Below are 20119 nucleotides of genomic sequence, written 5' to 3' on the forward strand. Positions count from 1 at the left end.
AGTTTAAAATACATTTATTTTTGTGTAGAAACAAATTAATGTAATTGTTACTTAGTGTTAAGATAATGTAAAAATGTAGTAAAACTCTTCATCTGTGTATTACTTACAGCGCTAATCTCTTAAAAACAGACATTAATTTTCAATGATCTTCAGAAAATTCTGTAATGACCTACTAGAAGACTTAATTCTTACATGAAAGATGGGAAAGTAGGTTTAAAAGGGACCCTCTAGTTTTTTGAGCTAGCAAAGAAGTTGTCTGTTAATATGCTTTTCTCCACATAAAGTGGTTGATGAAATGCCTTAATTAATGAAGTATGTCTCATGAAGCTTTGTTGGAAGAACTTTCATTGGTTTGGAAGTTCTATGATGTCTTCCTTACAGGTTCCTCTGACACCATGAAAAACCCTTAGTCTTTAATAATTCAGAAAGTACATCAGTATTTTATACCAGCCACTTTGCGAATCCCACTGCAGTTTTAATTTCTTCTTCCATTAGGCGGGTAAACACCAAGAATATGAACAGAAGCTACTTCAAGAATTATATAAATTAAACCCCAATTTTCTTCAACTGTCTACGGGTTCAGTTGATAAGAATAAGAACAAAGTAACACCACTGCAGAGGTATGATACGTAAGTACCGATATTAGTATAATCAGATACCTTATCTTCATGTCTGTCAATCTTCTCTTCATTCTACATCTTTTTCAGGCAGAGTTCTTCTTGACAGTGTCTATCCTTTGTGCAGAGTTGTTGTACTATATAGGAAATGTTGAGTCACAATTTCTGGGTTTGAATATTTGCTGCCTGCTGCTCCCTGGTAATACTTCAGATGAGCCTCTTGATGCTTCCCCTTGGCATTGATTTGCAGACTACCCTGAGCCGTGGGAACACTCTCCTTGATAAAATGGAAATTAAGGGGATGTGGGTTATTAAAAGGCTCTTGTTACCTCATTAAGGTTTCTCTTCTGATACAATGAGGGGGAAAATACTGTAAAAGGGGAAGTGGGAGTTATCTGAAGCATTTTGTGTTGGGCATACAGTTATTCATGGTTGTTTAGTCTCAGGAATCACTGAAGTCTTATATCCTCTGAGCGAGAACAATATCCCGTATTCAGATCTTACTCATCTTAGGAGACAGCTTGTTTCTGTGTAGACCTATATACTCTTGATGTTTAAACAAACTTATAATCTTATGTATTGAGTCTCATTCTGATATGGCGATCTTCACATTTGGGACTGTATTTGGTTATGGCCTGTCAAAAAATGGTATGACTAATAAAAATGATAATTTGGGGATTATACTTTATTCTGAATGGTCCTTAAGTTTGATGTGTTAGGATTTTTTTTTTCTAAGTTTGGTAAGTTTAACTTTTGTAAAGGTAATTCATTTAAAGTAAATAGCTATAATTAGATTGGTTTTATTTTTAAAAAATTATTCCAGAGTTAAATTTCTCTAAGTGATGTTTTAAATGTCTGGGTATTACATGTTGTAATGCCTATTTAGCACTAAAATAACGTAAGAGCCGTTTTTCAAACATAGCTAATAATAACTACATGGATTGTTGTCAGAGTCAATTTCTTCAAAAACGTGTTGTATTTAAATTCTTGAAGTCCTTGTAAAGTTTATTCACTTTAATAGTAAAGATTACTTATAAGGCTTTTCAAGTTTAAATACTTCTTGTTTATACACACACACACACACACACACACACACACACACACACGTGTATATAAATACATAAGAGGACACAGAGCAAAACATAAAATTACTATATAGTAAACTATGTGAAATTTGTTCTATGAAAGCTAAGAATAAAAGCTAAGTCCAGAAGAAACCTTTTTGGGTTGGTAAGCTTTGATCCTTTTCACTGATCTTTCTGTACCTACCCTTGTATATTTATTTGATTATGAACCTATGCTATTACTTAACCTCACTGATTGCTTAACTCTGTAGTGCATTGTATAAGAATGGGGTTATTGTAGTAAAAATTTATTTCAGATGCTTTTAAATGCACATCTTTATTACCGTTAAAAATTACCATTGTCATTCTATTTAAAATCATATTCTGGGATTATAGCCCCTAGAGAATTCAGAGCAGAAATGTAAAATTTAGATGATCTCTTTGAGATAGTATTTGTTTTTTCCAGAATATAGAAGTAATATGTTTCTATTGAAGGAAATCTGAAAAATATATAAAAGCATATAAAAGAAAGTAAATATTGTATGTGATGTCAATACTCAGACGTTTTCACTGAAAATGATTTGATGTATCTTCCTTGCAGTGTATATTTCCTTGTGGTCCTTTTCCTTCCTGTGAGTGTATATACACAAAATACATTGGTTTGTTACATTTTAAAACTTAATACTCCAATGATTATGAATATTTTCCCATGTTATGAAAACATAATTTTTTGGCTGTGTAGTATTCCTTATATGTGAGAATTTCAAATTTATTAAACAATCTCCTGCTAGTGATTATGTTATTATCATTTTGGTGCTATTATTTGTAACACTGTGATGAACATTTTTTTTCATACAAACATCTTGGTTATAGTTTTGATGCTCTTAGAACCGCTGAGTCAATGATTATGAGTACCTATTTCCTTGAATTGAGTGTTTTTTCCTGCACATTTGCCAACTTGATAAAAAAGCTCTCATTTTTATGTTTGATTAATATAGTAGACTTCTGATACAATGTGAATTCACATCTCTTTGCCATGTTTTACTGATGTATACAAGTGTTTTGTGTGCAGTATTTAGATCCAGCTTTCCCCAATTAGTTGACCAAGTCTATTTGTTTCAAAGTACTCGAATTTATAGATCAATTTGGGAAGAATTCATACTCCACATTATAACACTGAATCCTTTCAACCATTAGCATGGTATTTCTCTCTATTTAAGTCTTTTGTGTCTCCCAGGAAAAATTTTCCTTTTGTCTCTTCCCTTTTTTATATTGGGTCTCCCTCTTTCTGTTTGAGAATCCCTAGGCTAAAAATTAAAGAACAGTATTAGAAAGTAGTGCTAGCAGGCAGGCATCCTTGTCTCATTACTTTTACAGATATCTCCAGTGTTTTAGTCGCTCTTTCATATGATTTTGACCATTTATTTGAGATAAATTTTCAGTCACAATACAAAAATACCTGGTTATTTTTAACTTATTGAGCTTAATTTCTTTGGTTTGGAAGTGAAAATTGGAATTTTCAGCATTCTAACAAGTTTTTAGCTTTCTTTAACTAATTTTTTGTGATCAGGTTTTAATGGATTTACTAGTATTTTATTGACTTTGCCTTCATATAAAGTATAGGTAGAGCACATTTATAACTGTTTCAGTAATAGGAGAGGAGTGTCATAGCAGCCACAAGTTATAGAGGAAAAAAAGAAGAAAAAGAGGCATTATACTCATTTAATAACTTTGCCTAAAGCCAGCACTACTGAACTTTAGCTGGAACTAGAATAAATTTTCACATGGTTACCATGTTTGGCATAAGTGCATGATTGGGGAGGGAGAACGGTTATTTTTTTGTTTACTTAACACAAGTTCCTAAAATTTATTGAAGGCAATGGATGGCCCAAGATACAGAGAATTTGTTTGTTTGTTTACAAGCTCCTATAGCTTGCTTTCTTTCCAGCCCCTGCAAGAGAGTCATTTGATTGTCAGTAATACTGAAGGTCTGCTTTGGTCTCCATTTTTACATTGCCACTATACAGGGTACAGTAGTAGGGATGAATTTGTAGATAAGTTTTCTTCTTCCCACAGGGAAGACCTGCCAAGTTAGGATGATGACCAGCATAACTCTTCTGTGGTCTTGTCCAAGAGAGAACATTTTTCTTATTCAGGATAAGTTGAGAATTAAACTTTCTAGGGAAAAAAGAAAAAGAATGGTCCCTCTTCCTCTTTTCTTGGCATTCTTGTGTAGTAAGTAGCAATTTTAGAAAAATGGCAAGAAGGCAATACTTGGAACCTTATAGATTGATGTTAAACTTAAAATGTAGTTTTCTCATTTCTAATGAAGTCAGAGTGCAAATATTAAGAGTACCGTAGCTGCTAATCCTCACTGAACCCTGACATGGTCCCCTGATACACATTAATGTCAGACAGCGAATTTTCTGCAGTAAGTCTTCTTCCTAGCTCACTTAAATGAGTAAGTTAGAAGATACGTGCCAATTACTGCCCTCCATTATTAAGAGTTTGAAAGTATATCGGTCAGATTGATTATTGACTGTAGATATGCTATTTTTCTATATTAATAAGTTACTTTGAAGTAATGAATTCAAATGATGAGAGTGGGGAGTAAGGTAGTCATGCAGTAGTGATGCTTAAGGACTGGATGTTTTGTTTTTAAGTTTGGGGCTTTGAAATACCTTTATTTAGATTGAGACACTATTTGTGCACCAACTGAAGGCCAAAAAAGAAATGGTAGTAGCTAGATGGGCTGCTGTATGCCCAGGACAGTGAGTAGGCCTACCTACAAGTATCTGAGGGGACAGGTTATGATTATTACTTGATATTGTGGCTCAGTCAAATAAGCCACCTAGACTTGGGTGGAAAGATGGTTGAACAAACATTTGGTGTCTTCTGTGTTCATTTAATCTCCGCAGTAGTCCTGTGTAGTAGATATCATTGTTATCTTACTACTGGCAAGAAAACCAAGTCTCAGAGAGTTTAGGTAATTTACTACTATCCTACACAAATAAATGATAGACCGGTTTTTGGCCAAAAATCTGTCACTCTTAAGCCTAAGGTCATTCTCCCACTCTGCCATTGCTTAGTCTAGAAGAGGTAAAATACTTTAACACTCTGACACTAATTAAGAACTCTAACATGAATCAAACGAATTCAGTTAAATGAAACTGTGTGATAACTGTGTGTTGTTTGACCTTGAAGATCTCTGGTACTTAAGGCTTATTACCTCAGGATACATGTAGTGAACGTACTATAAATTCCAAGGAAGGTTTAAGCAAAACCTTCTCTAAACCACAGATTGGTGGCAGTAGAGGATAAGTGAAAGAAATGAAAGGAGAATTTCTATAGGAATTTGTCAGTTTTTTTCACATTGAAGGAAAATGTACATCTTTTAAAAATACACAGCTGTGTCTTTATTGAAAATCAAATATAAGCTCTGATATACCGAGGGCATAGTGGAGTGCCCTATTTATTTAGCGGAATGGGAGTAGTCACTGTGTGAATCCTGTTCTCCTGTCCTGACATTATTTTGTAAACTCCTGAGATTTAGAAAAAAGTACAATCCAGAGTCAAAATAGTCTCAAGTAAGGGGGAGGGTATAGCTCAGTGGTAAAGTGTCTGCCTAGCATGCATAATGTCCTGGGTTCAATCTCCAGTACTTCCATTAAAAAAATAAATAAAAACAAATAAAACTAATTACCCCTCCCCCCAAAAAAGTCTCAAGTAGAGCTTGTTAAACCATGTATAGGCTTCTGGATGTATGTGAACTCACATTTTATGTAAAGTTGTGTGTGTATGTACATTTTTTTCTGGAGGGAGGATCCATGACCTAAAAATAGTTACAAAGGACTAGTGTATGCTCATGCCTATAGAGGTGGCTTCAGGAGCAGTATAACACAGTAATTATCAGTATGGACAAGTGCCATGAAAGGTGGTGTACACTTTTTTTTGTAAAATGTTTCCCCAGAGAGGCATTCTGTCATTTGTAAAAGATAAGTGATTTGCAGTTCTCTACTATGTTTTTGCATAAAACTAAGGGCTATTACTAAATTAAGTTAATGAGTTGGTAAGATTTGCTAAAATTGGATATTACATTAAAATTCATGCATTATAAGATTTTTCTGAACTTATTTCTCAGAATCTTTTGTACTTCTCTTAAGAAATTTTACTCCCATGTTGTATTTGGACATAAAAAGTTACTACACATGTGCACATACGTACTAGAAAACTAGTAAGTCTGCTCTGATATCTTGCTCCACCTAAGCAGAATATCTTCAAAATAGAAAGCCACTGGTATTTTTTCTAGAGGATGGGTGTAAGGAGTGAGAGGGTGTAGAGAGGGAGGGAAGGGTAGGGGATGGAGAGAAGTTAGAGTTTTTGGTGACCTTATTTCTTAGAATAGAAGAAAAGGCACATCAAGTGAGCAATTGTATGTTTAAATTCAATTTAGTATCTTTCAAGATCAGACTTTATTACTGAAATACAAAATTAAAATGAATAGATAGAGATTTTGTTTGCTGGTTTTGAAAGCTTGCCACATCTATGATATGTTTAGGATGGTGGATGTCTTATCTTTCAGTTTTAATATTAAGGATAATTAAATTTTTGTGCTTACTAATCAAAATATTTTCATTCATATTTGATATGCCCTGGAGTTATGACAGAATTCCAATTAAAATCATACTTGCCAACTACAATCAGTCCAGGTTTATTGAGGGATTTTTTTTCTTGCCATGTTAATTGTGTCACATTACTTAAGATGTGGCTGTATTTTAGCAGCAAAGTGATATTTTAAATGTTAATGTATATTTGAAGACTGTATCAAAATAAATTCTATAAAAGCAAGCTTCCTGTCTATAACTTAAATTTGTCATTTGCAGTATCAAACTATCTCAGTTGTTTAAGACTGGCAAGTGTGAAAAATTAAAATGAATTATTCTCAGTGAATGTGGGACTTTTTAGGAGCATTGTGAATGTGTAGTTGTGTATATAGTAACATGACAGAAAATTGGAAATGTCCACTATATTGACATCTGTCTCAAAATTTACTATATGTTCAAAATGCAACAAAAATTAGTATACCCACAAATACTGATTTTATCTTTTGAATGTGATAAACAAGGAAACTAGACTGTCTGAATATTTTTTCTATCCCACTCCCCGTTCTGGAAAATAATTTTTTCTTTGATCCTTCTACTATGTAACTATTTGTTTTATGTTGCAAATTTTAGAAAGTAGCCAAGAGACAATTTTCAGGAAATTGGTGGCATCACCACCAAGGAAGTAAAACTCTAAGAACTGCCTTTGGGGCAGTTGGGAGCTAGCAAAGTTGGCTGAGCATCTGAAGATCCAGACAGAGGCACAGCTGTGTCAGACTACCTGCTTACAGATAGTTGTGAATTCTGGTTTATCTGTAAAACAGAATATTTAAATCTGATATTAATGATTCCTTCTGGCTCTAAAGTCTAGTGATTTCAGAGGCTTTGAGGAGACTTGATGCCTTTTCACTGTTCCTCTTCACTTCCATTAGTGCAGTGATCATCAGATATCAGGTGTCTCAATTTAAACTAATTGAATCAATCTCCAAGGACAGAATCTTAGTACTTTAAACAAATAAATATAAATATTAATATTTTGAAAAGCTTCATAGCACTGGATTCCAACTGTTGGGTTAATTGGAAAGGATTTACTCCTGAGAAATCTATAATTTCACCATAGATTTCAGGACTATTTATGACTACAACTTAAAAAATTTAGTGAGACTGTTTATATGAAAACATTATATGTTTATAAATTTTTATCTCCGGGAATTTACACACACAGCATTGCCTTCTGGAAATAACAGTTTGATTATGTTGGGACCTAACTACCTATTATAATTCCTCAGTCCCACTTGAGTCCAGTGCTTTTTGGTCCTGTGTGGTTCCGGTATCTTGATTTCTCCTTCTCTCCATGTTTTTACTGGACAACGATGATTTCAAGGCTAAGATACTATTCTTCCACTTCTTAAACCAAATGAATAATGAGAGTGGCTGCTGCAGCCAGGACCTTGCGTGTTTGTTGCTACAGCACAACTTGCAAAGATTCTGTTGAAACGTTCAGGCCTTTCCTTGAGGCCCTACCTCTTTGGCTGAGACGTCTTTGATCTCTTTAATTCTGATCCAGGCTCAGAGGGCTCAGTCGGAGCAAGGAGAGGCAAACCTCATAGCACCTTTGGAAAGCCAGCACCATGAGATTGAGTCCTGGACCCTGGAATTAAGGGGCTATGATGGAGAAGCTGGTAAAATCCATCAACCAGCTGAAAGACCAGCAGGATGTCTTCTGCTTCAGATAATAAGACCCAGACCCCAGTGAAGACACCCTGTTTGGACCCCCAACAAACCACAGCTTTTGCAGGAAACTCTCAATGAACTGGACAAAAGGACAAAAGAGGTGCTGGATCCCTCCACAGCTTTGCTAGGCCAGTTAACTACACCAGCTGAGGTACTGCTGCCAAAGTTAGAGGCATGGAAAGTCCAGGAACACAGCACCTGAATTGGAGCTCCCCGGACCATGGGTTGAAACAACTGGAGCAAAGCAGTTGTTTCACTTGCACCATCTGCTGAAGGAGCTGAAGGGATCGAGTCACCTGGTTAGCTATTAGGACAACCTTTCTGACCAAAGGGTGGACCTCTGGAAGGCCCCATACACAGCATTGCTGTGAGGTCTGTTCCACAAAGCCCTTGTGATAGAAACCGAGCCCTGCATGTCCCAAACTCCCCGCTGACCCCTTATCCTCAAGACTAAGAGGAACTTCACCGTCCAAATAAGGCTGCTGATGAGATTCCAGGAAGGCATTGGGTTACTGACTGCAGAAGTTGCCACTGACTGTAATCGTCCTTAATTGAAGTGTCCCTCAGTATCCATGGGGATTGGTTCCAAGAGCCCCTTAGGATACCAAAATCCTCAGATGCTCAAGTCCGTTATGTAATATGGTGTAGTATTTGTATATAACCTTTACATATCCTCCCATACGGTTTAAATCACCTCTGGAGTACTTATGATACGTAATACAATGTAAGTAAGATGTTAATACTATGTAAATAGTTGCTGGCACAAGAAAAATTCAATTTTTACTGTTTGGAACTTTCTGGAAATTTTTCCCCCACATACTTTTGACCCACAGTTGGTTGAATCTGCAGGTGTGGAATTCATGGATGTGGAGGGCCAACTGTGCAAAGTTTCTAAAAGTTCAACATTCTGACTTCAAACCAGAAAATGTGACCCCCAAGAAGAGACAGATTCAGGATTTAATTTGGAACTTTGGCTATCTGACTCTGGTGGAGCAGTGTTCAGATGGTTCTGGAAAGGGCAACAATAGAGGACTGCTGGACATGACAAGAACTGTACATTATCAGCTTCATGGTCAGATATTCCTACCAGGATCTGAAGCAGGAGCTGAAAACAAACACCCTCTCTATGGTGCTTATTTCTAACATGAACCTACTCTTTATTGCCTGATCCTTGGTTCTAAGGTGCAGTCTACTGGGCTCACACCCCCAGATTCAGCAGTTCTTTGCCATTCCCCCATCCTCTGCCCTCCCCACAAAAAAACAAAACCCCAGAATCCTGGAGCTTGCTAGGTTCTGTTCTAAATTGGCATTTCTCCTACTTTGGCCAAGGCCTCGACCTGGTGCAGCTGAGCATGTTGAGGGACAAGCTTTTTGGGCAGAACTCTAAAATTGAGGGTGCATTGTTGTCCTGGGCTGACTTCAGTAAGCAAGAGAGCCCTCGAGATAAGCCACCATTCTGGACATGGCTCTATAAAATTCTGGACCTGGAACATGACCACCTGAAGGATCTCTGGCATGATGGCCACATCATGGGCTATATCATGCCGCATCATGGGCTATATGAGCTGGAGTCAGAAACGCCAGCTGCTGAAGACCATCTCTGGAACCTTTCTACTACTCTTCAGTGAATCCTAAGAAGAGGGAACATTAGCTGCTTCTGGGTGGATAATGGTGCTCATCTCCCCTGCGCAGCCTTGCACCAAGAAGGTGCTGAAGTCATCCACCACTACCAGCTGCTTACTGAGGAATACTTACCTGAGAACCTGCTATACTTCCTCTGGCCTGGAATCCCCAGGGATGAGGCTTTTGGCTGCTACTACCAGGAAAAAGTTGATCTTCAGGAACAGAGGAAATGCCTGAAACATAGGCTCATTGTTGTTTCTAACAGACAGGTGGATGAGCTGAAGAAAACTACTGGAGCCAGAACTGGAGTCATCAGAGCTGGAGCCCAGGCTGGCATGAGGGCCAAAGCCAGGCCTGGAGTTAGAGCCACTACTTGGGCAGGGCTGGATCTGGGCCCAGCACTGGAGCCCACACTAGGCAGAGTATCACAAAGAATGCCAGAACCAAACCTGGAACCAAAACTACAACTAGAGCCTATTCTAGAGCTGTTCCCTGGGAACCCCAGGAAATAGCTGCCATTCCTCTGAAGGTGTGCTTTTAGTGTAACTTGAGATGCAGATGAAAGTGGGGCCCTCTGTAGATGTGACTGTTTCCTGCCTGGAACATTAGAGAAATAGTCCTTTTCAGAAAGGGGCCCTTCTGAGCAGAAGTGACTAATAAACTTTGTGCTGACCTCGGGGGGAGGAGGGGGAGAAAGCCTGTAGATTTTGTTTGTTTGTTTATTTTTAAATTAAAAAGCCCTGTGCAGTTTATTTTAGTATACCCAATCTTCTTTCATCTGATATCACTGGGGCTTGGCAGTTCTTGACCAGAGAATAGTTCATTCATAGAGTAGGCCTCTTTCTTCATTAGTAAATGTGATAATTATTGAAGTTTTGTTTCCTTAACCTTCTTGGCATGGTAATAGGTGGATGGATGTTGAATGTAAAACAACAAATTTGTTAATATGGCTGCAGCTTAAGCAAACCCAGGTCTTGATGGAGAAGGAAGTTGGACACACCTGATGCCAGGGGAGTTGTGAGAACTCTGACCTGCTACTGGTAGCTCCAGGATATCTGTTTTCTGTTCGGCCACAGAGTCCAAGGAGTTCACATTTTTTGCAGTTAGACTTTCAGAATACACTTTTTCTTTCTCTTGAGTGTACACATGCATTTGTAGGGACTCTCCCACCTTTATTTTCCATTTTTGCACTGATAGTTGCACAATGGCAGGTTTAACTATACTTGACCTTTATAGCCCACATAGGAGATAAAACTTTCTAGTTATATCCTTATTCCTAAACCTTTCATTTATTATTACTTGAATTTGTTAATTGTTCTTAAAATAAGTTAAAGAATATTCTAAAAGTGAGGGAAACATCAGCTACTAATACCTTGCTCTGATCCTGATTTTTCAGCACCTGTCTTTGGATTGATGACACCTATCTAGAAATTTTGATCTAGAAATATTTGATAAAACCTTCCAGGTAAAGAGTTAAGTGTTAATGATCATTGTTTATGAAACTGCAGTTGTCGTGGTAGACAAGATGATATAATATTCTAATTAGTTGTAATCCAGAAACATCCTCAAGATTTATCTCAATACTATAATATTTTCATTTATTGCCCTCAACATTAGCAAGACTGATCTCATCTATACTGAAAATTGTTATTCAGTGTTTTTCAATGTGGTGGTCAAGGAAGTGAACCAAGATCAAGACACTGCAGCTCTTCCTTTGTAATATCTTGCTTTCATCCTTCTGGTTCTATGACTATGCTTCCTCTCAACTTCAAGCTCTTATTCCTGTATTATAAGAATAGTGCAAGTTTGGGGAACATGGCAGAGTAGGAGGCACCAGGAATCTGTCTACCCTCCTGGGCAACACTTGTAGAATCTGTCTGATGTAACTGTTACGGAATTCTGCAGTCTTTTGAAGGCTTGCAATTTTCAGGGAAAGACTTGGCAGTTAAATTTGGTCAATTTTAGCTCTTAGCACAGTAGCAGTTACCGATCCCCTACCCTCCAGCCACATGGCAGGCTGCTAGGTACATGTTCCTGAAGCAGTCTACTCACAGCTTATGGGAGACAGGGTGGGGAAAAAGGACCCTGTCCTCAAAATATTGAGGATCTCTGTTCTGCTGATTACTCCTGATCACAGGTACAGATGAAGAGGCAGGCAGTCATTGTTGTACTGCCCCCGTTAGTTGCAAGTCCTTTCCCCTCTGGCTGAAGTCATTTCCAGGGAATTTAAAGGACTGACATCCTTTTGCCACGCCACTTTAAATTTTGCTTTTTCCCATTTAAGGAGCCAGACGTTAAAGACTAGGACACTCAAAAATAACTGCATATACTGCGAAAATCAGAAAGTAACTATGCATATCTAGGAAAGGCTCAGAAAAGACCTGAGAAGACCTTAAGTTTATACCCAGGGCTGATCCTTGGCACAGAGACAGCATACAACAATCAAAAAATAATAATAAACAGAACAACACTGGGGAAGGGGAAGAATCTGATTTCCAGAGGTACCACGTTACTAGATAAATTCAAATGGCCAGCGTTAAACAAAAAAATCAGAAGGGATACAAAGAAACAGAAAAATGTAGTTTATTCAAAAGAAAATAATAAATCAACAGAAACTGTCCCTGGAAAAAGACCTAATAACAGATACACTAGACAGAGTCTTTGAAACAACTTCTCTTGAGGATTCTTAAAGAATTAAAGGAAGATGTGGATAAAGTCAAGAAAGTGATGTGTGAACAAAATGGCAATATCAATAAAAGGTAGAAAATCTAAAAGAAAGCTAAAAAGAAATTCTGGAGCTTTGAAGTCAGGCTTGAGCATGCAGAAGGATCAGCAAACTTGAAGATTAGGCAATGGAAATCAGCTAGTCTGAGGAACAAACACACACAGTAAAAATGATGGAGGAAAAGTGACCTGTGGGACACCATCAAGTGGACCAGCATATACATTATCAGAGTTCTAGGAGGAGGAGAGATAGAAAGGTGCAAAGAGAATATTTAAAGAGACAATGGCTGAAACTTCCCAAATTTGCTGAAAGACAGGAATATAAACATCGAAGACGCTTAACAAATTCTAATTAAGGTGAATTCAGAGACCCATACTGAGACACATTATAATCAAACACAGAGGACAAAGGAGAGAATCTTGCAAGCAGCAAGAGAAGCAAATCATCACATAGAAGGGCCCTTCAGTAAGAATATCAGCAGATTTTTTCATTAGAAACTTTGGAGGCCAATGGGCTGATATATTCAAAGTGCTAAAAGGAGGAGGGGAAGGAAAAAAAAAAAACCTACCAGTCAGAACTCTTCTGTCTAGCAAAACTGTCCTCAAAGAGTGAGGGAGAAATTAGGACATTCTCAAATAGACAAAAGCTGAGGGAGTTCAGGACCTTTAGACCTTCCGTGCAAGAAATGCTCAAGGGAGTTCTGCGAGATGAAATGAAAGGATAATAGTAGCCAGTAACCCAAAGCTGTATGAGAAATAAAGATCTTAATAAAGGTAAATAAATGAACAGTTATGAAAGCGAGTGTTATTGTAACAATGGTTTGTAACTATGCCGTGTGATTTAAGAGATGTACGTTTAAGGTCCAGTACGTTAGTGTAAAAGCTAGTATTACTATAACTTTGGTTTATACCTCCAAATCTTGTTTTCTACATAATTTAAGAAACTGCATTTAAAAGAATTATTAGTTTATGTTTTGGGGCACACAGTGTATAAGGTGTAATTTTGTGACATCAACAACCAAAAGGGGTAGGGATGGAGCTATTTTGTATGTTATTGAAGTTAAATTAGTATAAATTAATGTTAGACTATTGTAACTTTAGAACATTAAATGTAATCCCCATGATAACAAAGAGCTCTAGAAAATATGCAAAAGGAAATGAGAAAGTAATTAAACAATTTCACTGCAAAAAGATGAACTAAACACAAAAGAAGACAGTAATACAAGAAATGAAGGAGGAAAAGCTATAAGGCATATAGAAGACAAATAGCTTGATGACTCCTTATCACTGAGTATGTTAAATGTAAATGGATTCATTTCTCCAGTCAAAAGACAGAGATTGGCAGAATGGATAAAAATTCATGATCCCACTATATACTGTACAAGAGACTAACATTAGACCCAACAAACAGGTTGAAAGTGAAAGAATGAGAAGAGATACTACCTAAGAGGAATCAAAAAAGATCAGGGGTGGCTATACTAGTATCAGACAAAACAGCCTTTAAATCAAAAATGATTACAAGAGACAAAGAAGGACATTATATATTAGTAAAAGTTTCAATATAGCAAGAAGATAGAACAGTAATAAACATTTACATACCTAATAACCATCAAAATATATGAAGCAAAAACTGATAAAACTAAAGGGAGAAATAATTCTGCAGTAATAGTTGCAGACTTCAGTAACCTACTCACAATAATGGATAGAATAATTATGAGAAGATAGGGAGAGGATTTAAACAACACAATAAACTAAGTAGATCCAGCAGGCATGTACAGAACATTGTACCCAACAATAATAACTCGCATTCTTCTTAAGTGCACAGGGGACATTTTCCTAGATAGACTATACGTTAGGCCACAGATTAAGTCTCAGTAGGTTTTAAAACATGAGTATCATACCAAGTGTCTTTTCTGACCACAACAGGATGAAGTTAGAAATCTTTAACAAAAGGAAATGGAAAATTCAGAAAATTGTGGAAATTAAACAACACTTTTAAACAACTTCATGGATCGAAGAAAAAAATCACAGGGAAATTAGAAAATACTTCAGATGAATGAAAATGAAAACATTTCAAAACTTAAACGGAAAGCAGCAAAAGTGGTGCTAAGGGGAAACTTTATAGCTATACATGCTTACAATATAAAACAATAAGAATTATCCAAGTCAACAATCTTAACTTGATAACCTAAGGAACTAGAAAAAGAACAAGTTAACCCAAAGCTAGCAGAAGGAAGGAAATAATAAAGATTAGAGCAGAGATAAATGAAGTAGAGAATAGTGAAACAACAGAGAAAATCAGTGAAACCAAAAGTTGATTCTTCAAAAAAATCAGCAAGATTGATGAACCTTTAGCTAGACGGATTAAGAAAGAAGTCTCAAATTAGTAACATAAAAAATTAAATTGTGAATCTTACTACTACAAATTCTACAGAAATAAAAAGGATTAAAAGAGAGTACTATAAACAGTTGTATGCCAACAAATTGGATAACCTAGATGAAACGGACAAATATCCAGAAACACAAACTCTACCAAGACTATGTCACAAAGAAATAGAAAACATGAATAGACTTTTAACCGGTTAGATCGAACTAGTAATCAGAAATCTAACAAAGAAAAGTCCTGGACCTAATAGCTTCACAGGTGAATTCTATCAAATATTTAAAGAAGAACTAATACCAATCTTTCACAGACATCTCCCAAAAATTGAAGAGAGGGAAATGCTTCCTTACTCATTCTATCCAGCCAACATTATCCTGATACCAAAGCCAAAGGCACTAAAAGAAAACTTCAGACCCCTAATGAGCAATGATGCACGTATTCTCAGCAGACTAGCAAACAGAATTCAGCACATTAAAAGGATTATGCACCATAACCAAGTGTGATTTCTCCCTAGAGTGCAAGGAAGGTCTAATGTATGAAACTTAAGCAATGCACTGTGCTACATCAACAGACTGTAGGGTAAAAACCACGATTGTCTTGATGCAGAAGAAGCATTTGACAAATTTAAGCACCTTTCATGACAGAAACAACCTAGAAATAGCAGAAGCTACTTCAGCACAGTAAAAGCCACGTATGAAAAGCCACAGTGAACATTGTACTCAATGGTGAAAGACTGAAACCTTTTTCTCTAAGATGAGAAACAAGGCAAGGATACTCGCTTTTTCACTTTCACTACTTCGGTTCAATACATTGTTGGATGTTCTAGCTATAGCAATTAGCCATGAAAAAGAAGAGGTATTTAAATTGGAAAAGAATAAGTAAAGTTATCTCTTTTTGCAAATGATAATGGTTTTATGTGTAGAAAATTCTAAAGGTTAGACATGCACACACACCTGTTAGAACTAATAAGTGAATTTAGCAATGTAGCAGGATATAAAGTCAACGCACAAAATTAATTTGCATTTCTGTGTTCATGTGAACAGTGAACAAACTGAAAAGCAAATTATAAAAACAATTTCATTCACAATAGGATCAAAAGAATAAAATAGTTAGGAATTAACCAAGGAAGTAAGACTTGTACAAGAAAACTGAAACATTGCTGAAAGAAATTAAAGAAGACCATAAATAAGCGAAAACACATCCTGTGTCCATGGATTGAAAGATTTAGAATGTCAGTTCAACCCAAAGCAATCTACACTTCAGTCCCATTCATGTAAAAAAAAAAAAAACTATTTTTTGCAGATTAAAAAAACCCATCTGAAAATTCAGATAGAATCTCAAAGGACCCAAATAGCCAAAATAATCTTGAAAAAGAAGACAAAACTGGAGGACACATACTTCCTGATTTTGAAAACTTCCAAAACCTTTGTGATATTGACATAGAGGTAGACATATAGACCAATGAGATAGAATAGAGAGCCCATAAATAAACTGTCACTTATGTGGCCAAATGATTTTTGATAAGGATGCCAAGACCAGTCCATTTAATGGGGAAAGGACAATCTTTTCAGCAAATGGTGCTGGGGAAACTGGATATCCACATGCAAAAGAATGAAGTTGGATCCCTACCTAACACCATATTCAAAACTTAGAGTGGATCAATGACCTAAATTTAAGACCTAAAACAACCTCCCCCCCCCCCAAAAAAAGACCCTTAAAAGAAAACAAAGGACAAAAGCTTCATGCCATTGAATTTGGCAGTGATTTCTTGGATATGACATCAAAGGTACAAGTAACAAAAGAAAAAATAGACAAATTGGACTTCATGAAAATTTTAAAAAACTGAATCAAAAGACACTCTCCACAATCCACAGGATGGGAGAAGATGTTTGCAAATCATATATCTGATAAAGGATTATTAACCAGAATGTGTAGAAAACTCTTAAAACTCAACAACAACAAAAAAGTCAAATAACCCAATTCAAAAATGGGCAAAGGACTTGAAAAGACATTTCTCCAGATAAGATAACCAATAAGCATATAAAAAGATGTTCAACATCTTATACGCTTATTTTCAATCATTAGGGATATGCAACTCAAAACTGCGATGATATGCTTCCTCACACCCACATAACTACTATCAAAAAAGCAGAGAACAGGTATTTGAAAGAATGTGGGGAAATTGGAGCCCTTGTGTACTATTGAGAATGTAAAATGGTACAGCCACTATGGAAGATAGTATAGAAGTTCCTTTTAAAAATTAAAAGTAGAATTAACCATATGATCCATCAATTTCACTTCTAGGTATATATGTAGAAGCATTGAAAGCAGTGTCTTGAAGCGATATTTGTACACTATGTCATAGCAGCATTACTCACAGTAGCTGAATCTAAGTGTCCATGGACCAATGAGTGGACAAGCAAAATGTGTTAAATACATACAGTGTAGTAGTATTCAGCCTTAGGGAGGACATGCTGCAATATGTTAACAACATGGATGAACTTCAAGAACATTATTGTTTGTGAAATAAGCTAGTCACAAAAAGACTCTGAGTCCACAAATACTCCATGATTCCACTTTTTTTTAAAGAAAAATAACTTTGTTATTAAGCATATATAATCTTATCAAAAATACTTCATTATATAACAACCATAGCTGAAGACTAGCTCAACTGTTACATGGGCCTGTTATAAATAATGAGCACAGCTACTGAAGTATATGCCTAGTCACTGGAAATAAAAACAGTTATGACACACGTGGAATTCCCCATGGCGCCTGCTCCACCCTAGGTATTTAGAGTAGTCAGAGTCATCAAGACAAAGTGTATGGTGGATGCTGGAAGGAGGGGGAAATGAGGAGTTAATGTTTAGTGGGTATAGAATTTCATTTTCACAAGATTAAAAGCTATGGGGATGGTTATTGGTGGTACATGTGTTATGTATTTAATACCACTAAAGTGTATTGGTCAGTGTTGTGATGCTCATAAGGATTTCTGTTTTGTTTTTAAGTCAGATGAGTTAAAATGGACCTGAAGTTGGCAGTTCTGTTACTTTAAAATGGTCTAGATAAATTTTACAAGTGTATTTTATCACAATAAAAATTTAAAAGAATATGTTGCAAATTTACCTCAGATTATCTGAATTATGTTTCAGTCTGTTCTTCATGCCACCTCCAAATTAATCTTTCCAAAGCAGTGCTTTGTTTTTAATCATTTCTATGCTCAAAAATTTCCATTGGCCTCTGGTGTCTGGCCTCTGTCTTTCTGTCCTTACCCCCCCATTGTTAAAACCTTCCTATTATTTAGCAAAACTAATTAACTTTCTCCCAACGCTTTCTATTACCTTCTGATTCTTGATACATTTGCTATTCCTACCTTTGGTGCTTTTCCTCCCTTTTCCTTTTCTTCCTCCTAATTTGTAAATTTTTTTAAGGACTTGTTTAAATTTGAACTCCCCTAGGAAACTTTTTCTAATTGCTCCATTTTAAGTGGCTCCTGTTTCTTCTAAAGAGTTAAGGCATTTAATGTTTAAACAGTTCTTTTAAGAGTTGATACTAATATTTTTTGGTGTACACCAGTCTTGTTTCCCCAAATATTTTAAACTTAGTGGGCTCAGAGCTATATCTTAAAATTATTTGTATTACCCACCTGACTTAATAATATGAATTGATTTATTGATACATTGTGAATAGTAAGTAAAGATGCTCTTCAAGTAAATTTCTGACCTATCTGTCAGATCCAAGAGCATCTTGGCAGGGTTTCTGCAGAAGATACACTTGGTATTCAGATTGGGTACTAGCCCTTGTTAAATTTTTCTAGAACAAGTTAATGTGGTACCAGTAAGCTGTCTCTTTGTAAGGTGATTTTGTATATATTTGCAGGCAATAAAATAATTTTGAGATTTTGGGGATCTTAATTTTTTTTTGCTATAATATTGTATCAGAAATAGGTATTAGTATTTGGGTGCTAATACTTTTTGTTCATGAGCTGGGTTAAAATTAGTTATAGAAATAGCTTGCTAGGTCAGTGTTGTGATGCTCATAAGGATTTCTGTTTTGTTTTTAAGTCAGATGAGTTAAAATGGACCTGAAGGGGGCAGTTCTGTTACTTTACTGTGACTACTGCGTTTCCTCTTTATGGAAGTCAAGTTTTAATATTTTTGAGTCTATAGTTTGCACAGAAGTTTCTTTCTGTTAGTCTCGTGTGTGTGTGTATACACGTACATATGCCTTCTCTAGAGTCACAATTAGGATATTGAAGTATTAAAAGAAATGTATTCCTGTTAAGAACCTGTGGATTTCAATAACTTTCTTGCCCTCCCTTAAACACCTAGAAAAATAGGTGAGTATTATTTCAAGAATTTTAATAGGGAATGTACTTATAATTTGCACAAAACTAAATAATGGGTTACTATCCACTTTAAGTAGTATTTATTTTTAAATAACCTGTTGTTTCACCTGTTGTTTTTGGAGAATGTAATTAGACTGTAAGTTACTCAAGGATAGGGATTTTTATCTTACACTTCTTTGTGTCCTCAATGTCTAACCTAATGTCTTACAACAGAGTCCTTCTATAAATGTTAAGATGGTAAAAATACCTATTTTCCTGGGTTTTTGGAGAGTGTGTTTTTATTGTGGAAAAGTATATTTAATTTACTCTGATTTGATTTTTTTTTTTTCTTTTTACAGCCCCGTTGACAAACCTTCCGATTCTCTCAGCATAGGGAATGGTGATAATTCCCAACAGGTGAGACTTTGATACTGTATTGTTCATTTATCTTCCACTCTCTGAAACAAGACATTCTATGCAAAGGAATTTTCTAGATAGTGAAAGATGCTTTAACTCCTGAAACAATTCTAAAACACTTTTAGTGGATATCTTTGTTAAATGTATTATAATTAGCCCTCTTTTGCACCACAGAATAGAGCATAATTTAACCATTTCTTGATGACTTAGAATTTATCATTATGACCATATGCTATTGTTCTGTGTGCCAATACGTTAGTGTGCATAGAGTCCAGTGATACTCTTGGTCTTTATGACCCTACATGCAGTGGTCCCAGACTAGCATGCCTTCTGAATTCTTGATTTTGAATTGTTTCTCTGCCTTATGCTCCTCTTGTCCCTTGCTGTCAACTCTAATTTTCTATTTCTCTCAATGTGCTTTCAATAAGTATCTGAGAGATTTAAATATCAGAATGTTTTGTTACTCCCTCATCTATTTACACAAGCTCTTCTTTAACAGTCAGAAATTTTACCTCATTCCTTGGTCTCCATGAACTCATTTTTAATTTTACTGGCATTACAGAATTTTTTATTAATGCAATAGTTTATGCTTGATAGGCATATACTTCTCTCCAATAAAAATATACATA

General features: G+C 36.0%; 1 protein-coding gene and 1 pseudogene across 8 annotated transcripts in view; both read left to right on the forward strand.

The window, feature by feature from the left end:
• The window catches only part of CNOT4 (CCR4-NOT transcription complex subunit 4), a 123062-nt gene that overhangs the window by 72426 nt on the left and 30517 nt on the right, over positions 1-20119 (forward strand). For 5 of the 8 annotated variants that reach the window (XM_072964390.1, XM_006213105.3, XM_006213107.3 and 2 more), the window contains exons 7-8: positions 496-629; positions 19433-19490. In XM_072964390.1, the coding sequence (XP_072820491.1) occupies positions 496-629; positions 19433-19490 (192 nt within the window). The remainder of the gene's footprint in view (positions 1-495; positions 630-19432; positions 19491-20119) is intronic. The other 3 variants (XM_006213106.3, XM_006213108.3, XM_006213110.3) reach the window with 1 other exon arrangement.
• On the forward strand, positions 7637-10151 carry LOC140697487 (signal transducer and activator of transcription 2-like; annotated as a pseudogene).

The sequence above is a fragment of the Vicugna pacos genome, chromosome 7 (assembly GCF_048564905.1).
Source record: "Vicugna pacos chromosome 7, VicPac4, whole genome shotgun sequence".
Classification (NCBI taxonomy): Eukaryota; Metazoa; Chordata; class Mammalia; order Artiodactyla; family Camelidae; genus Vicugna; species Vicugna pacos.